The sequence below is a fragment of the Antrostomus carolinensis genome, unplaced genomic scaffold (genome assembly GCF_000700745.2).
Source record: "Antrostomus carolinensis isolate BGI_N321 unplaced genomic scaffold, ASM70074v2 scaffold5533, whole genome shotgun sequence".
Taxonomy (NCBI): domain Eukaryota; kingdom Metazoa; phylum Chordata; class Aves; order Caprimulgiformes; family Caprimulgidae; genus Antrostomus; species Antrostomus carolinensis.
Genome location: NW_010307142.1, coordinates 2,333 through 5,163, shown reverse-complemented (window position 1 = coordinate 5,163; position 2,831 = coordinate 2,333). Strand labels below are relative to the sequence as shown.

General features: G+C 37.7%; 1 protein-coding gene across 1 annotated transcript in view; it reads right to left on the bottom strand.

Annotated features, from left to right (window-relative positions):
• Positions 1–823, bottom strand: part of AMN1 (antagonist of mitotic exit network 1 homolog) — a gene marked incomplete at its 5' end in the record, with an annotated part of 14,912 nt that extends 14,089 nt beyond the window's left edge. Inside the window, one exon of the mRNA XM_010165318.2 lies at positions 691–823. Coding sequence (XP_010163620.2) covers positions 691–823 — 133 coding nt within the window. The remainder of the gene's footprint in view (positions 1–690) is intronic.
• Positions 824–2,831: the final 2,008 nt, after the last annotated feature.

The following is a 2,831-nucleotide window of genomic DNA, read 5'->3' as shown; positions in this document are numbered from 1 at the left end:
ATGATCAGGGAGTTGTTAATTTTCTGCTTCACCGAGGCCAACCTTTAGCTTTCCTCTATTCTCACACTTCCCTTAAGGCTAAAGAAGATAACTAGTAGATAGATACCCAAACAGATGTGCCCCCGAACTTACAGCTAAAGAAAAGACATTAACAGGTTTCATTTTGAAACACTGACAGACATCAGTGAGCAAAAGGGATGAAAGAATTTGAACTATCAATTTCTAGCCCTAGCATCATCATATTTCAAAGAATCAAGATTTAAATAAATTATATGTAGATCGTGTGCATAATGTAAATAGAATGTAACAGAAATCTAAGAAGTTCCTGAAATCTTTTCATTACTTAATTATACACCAGCTTCTTGAAACATACTACATCCAGGAGCAGAGACTGGGGGCAGTTAGAGTCTCATTTCCCACACTGAAAAGGGATAATTTATGTCAGCTGATTACACAGAAGTAAATTATCACTGAAGGGAGAATGTTTTTAATTTACATGTCATCACAAACATAATCTTATTATTACTAATAAAGGACTTTTAGCATTCTAGAGTTTAAGAAAAAACCTGTAACTATACAGACAGAAAAAGCAGGCCTGAATTTATCCACTGTCTCATGTAGACAGTTTTAGTTGAGTTCATCCTTGTTTATTAACTACCACAGACAGAATAGTTTTGAACAGGTTCTTACCTCACTGATATTTGAATCAGTTATTTGTCCTTGCCTACTCATTAATTTAATCAGTTTATCCTTTATGTTGGGTGGTAATGACTTCATATCTGCAGTGTATCTGGAAAGGTTCTTTGTCAGACATTGAAGGCATCTGAAATACAGGAAAGTTACAGTGTAGTCAAAAAAAGGTAATAAATATTAGAACTAGAATAATCAAGCTGTAAGATACCATCTTCTGCATCCAACTATGCTGCCTTCAAACCTTATCAGTTCCAGCTGTTCCATGCTACCACCAATTCAGTTATGGCCCTCTGGGTCAATCAGCTGATCCTTCTGTGCAAGTGTTCCCAAACCAACTGTAAGCAAAAACTTCAGCCACATTCACTGCAACCACCAACGCAGCTCACAAAACGAGTTTGCTGGTACTACATTTGCCAGCCCTAAGAAAAGCCCGTTCACCAGCTGAGCCTCCACTTGGTAAGCAGCAAAATCTCCAGTTGAGACATCTAGTTCCAGAGAAGGGACACCTCTCTTTCACCTCAGTTAAAACATTAAGGAGGTCTTTTCAGATGTAGTTATTTTGTTCACTGTCCAGTTTGTAGTAAGTTTGCAGTACTCTTTTAATATGACTTGTGCTGTGTAACCCTGTGCTCAATCCTCTTGACCTTATGCTTAAAACTAGATCTGATCACAAAGAAGCTTCACATGAGGCAAAAATTTTTCTGTCTCAGTAGTGTCCCAGGAATCACTGATCAACAAGCCTGTGATCCTACAAAATAGATCAGGTAAATAAAATAACTAGTGGACATACAGAAAATATAATATATAGGGGAAAGTGAATCCACTTGGACTTTGACAAGGCATTCAAAAAGCCTCATCAACAATGGTTCTTCAGGAAATTAAGCTGCCCTGGAATGAGAAGGAAGGTTCTCACACAGTTGGTTGAAACTACTATCACAATCAAACATCAACTGGTTTGATGCAGTATACCCATTCTGGTTTTTTTTGGTTGTGAGCTCATGTCTGGCCATTAACAAGTCAGCTTAACACATCTGCCAGGGCTCTGAGAGATTTGTAACAGCAGCCTCCTAGAAGTATGACAGCTAAAGCTGTTATCTGCCCCAGCTGCCTTCTCCACCTCTCCAGCAAGCTGCTGGCACCTGCTCTATTTGGCCAGCCCTCAACTCCTACACTGTCAGTTTTCAACCAAGTATAATTATGTAAACCAACTACAAATTTGGCATTCCTCAGCTGCATCAGCTAGGACTGCGTGTCTAAGCTGGTCATTTCTCATCTTTGGAACAGCAACTTCAGGAAACAGAAGCTAATATAAGATCTAACTTGAGGGGAAGAAAAAAAAAAAAAAAAAAAGAATGTTTGTAAATATTTTCAATATGATGCTCTTGTGCACGTGACCTTTGGAGTGCAAATTTCTCTTTTGGGGCAGGGGCCAAAGGCCAACAAGCAGCAGGAACATCTTAATAAATACACTTTCTGTTAGGTTTGGAGATCTTATAAATAATAACCTTATTAAAAGAACTACTCCACAAACTAATAGATAAGTTTCAGTTTTTAGTTTCTGCTTGTTAAACAATAACCCTAAAGGTCAGCATAAGTAAGAAGCTGAAAGTGCAGCCTGGCATAAATATATGGCCACCACCTGAATGGCGTAAGACAGGAAACAATACATTAAAATCATACATATTTGTTAAAAAGTTGTGTAATTATTTGTTTCAAGTATTAGTCCTACTTGTTATATTAATATAGAAATTTGCTGCAGTAGCAATAAAGTAGTATAAAAAAAGATTAGCAACCAATCAAAAGTATAAATTGTTTATGGTATCAAATCCTACAGTACATGTAAAGAGAAATTACTAGGTCCAAGATCTAAGGTTAATCAGGAGGACATAAGCATGTAGTGTAGTGCACGTCTTCAACATCATCTTAACAGATTCATCAGGCACAACAAAAAAAGTATGACCACTGTTTTAGCTTTGCAAAAAGAGAAAAGTTCTTAGCATGACAGGACACTTTCGAGTAATTAATTTCTAGTAGCAGTTCAGCTGTCGAGACACACCACTCTAACCAATGCAAAGGCCAAACAGAGGTTGAAAAGGCTAGTTCCACTTCCCTGGTTTCCCTAACCACGTTCTACTGCA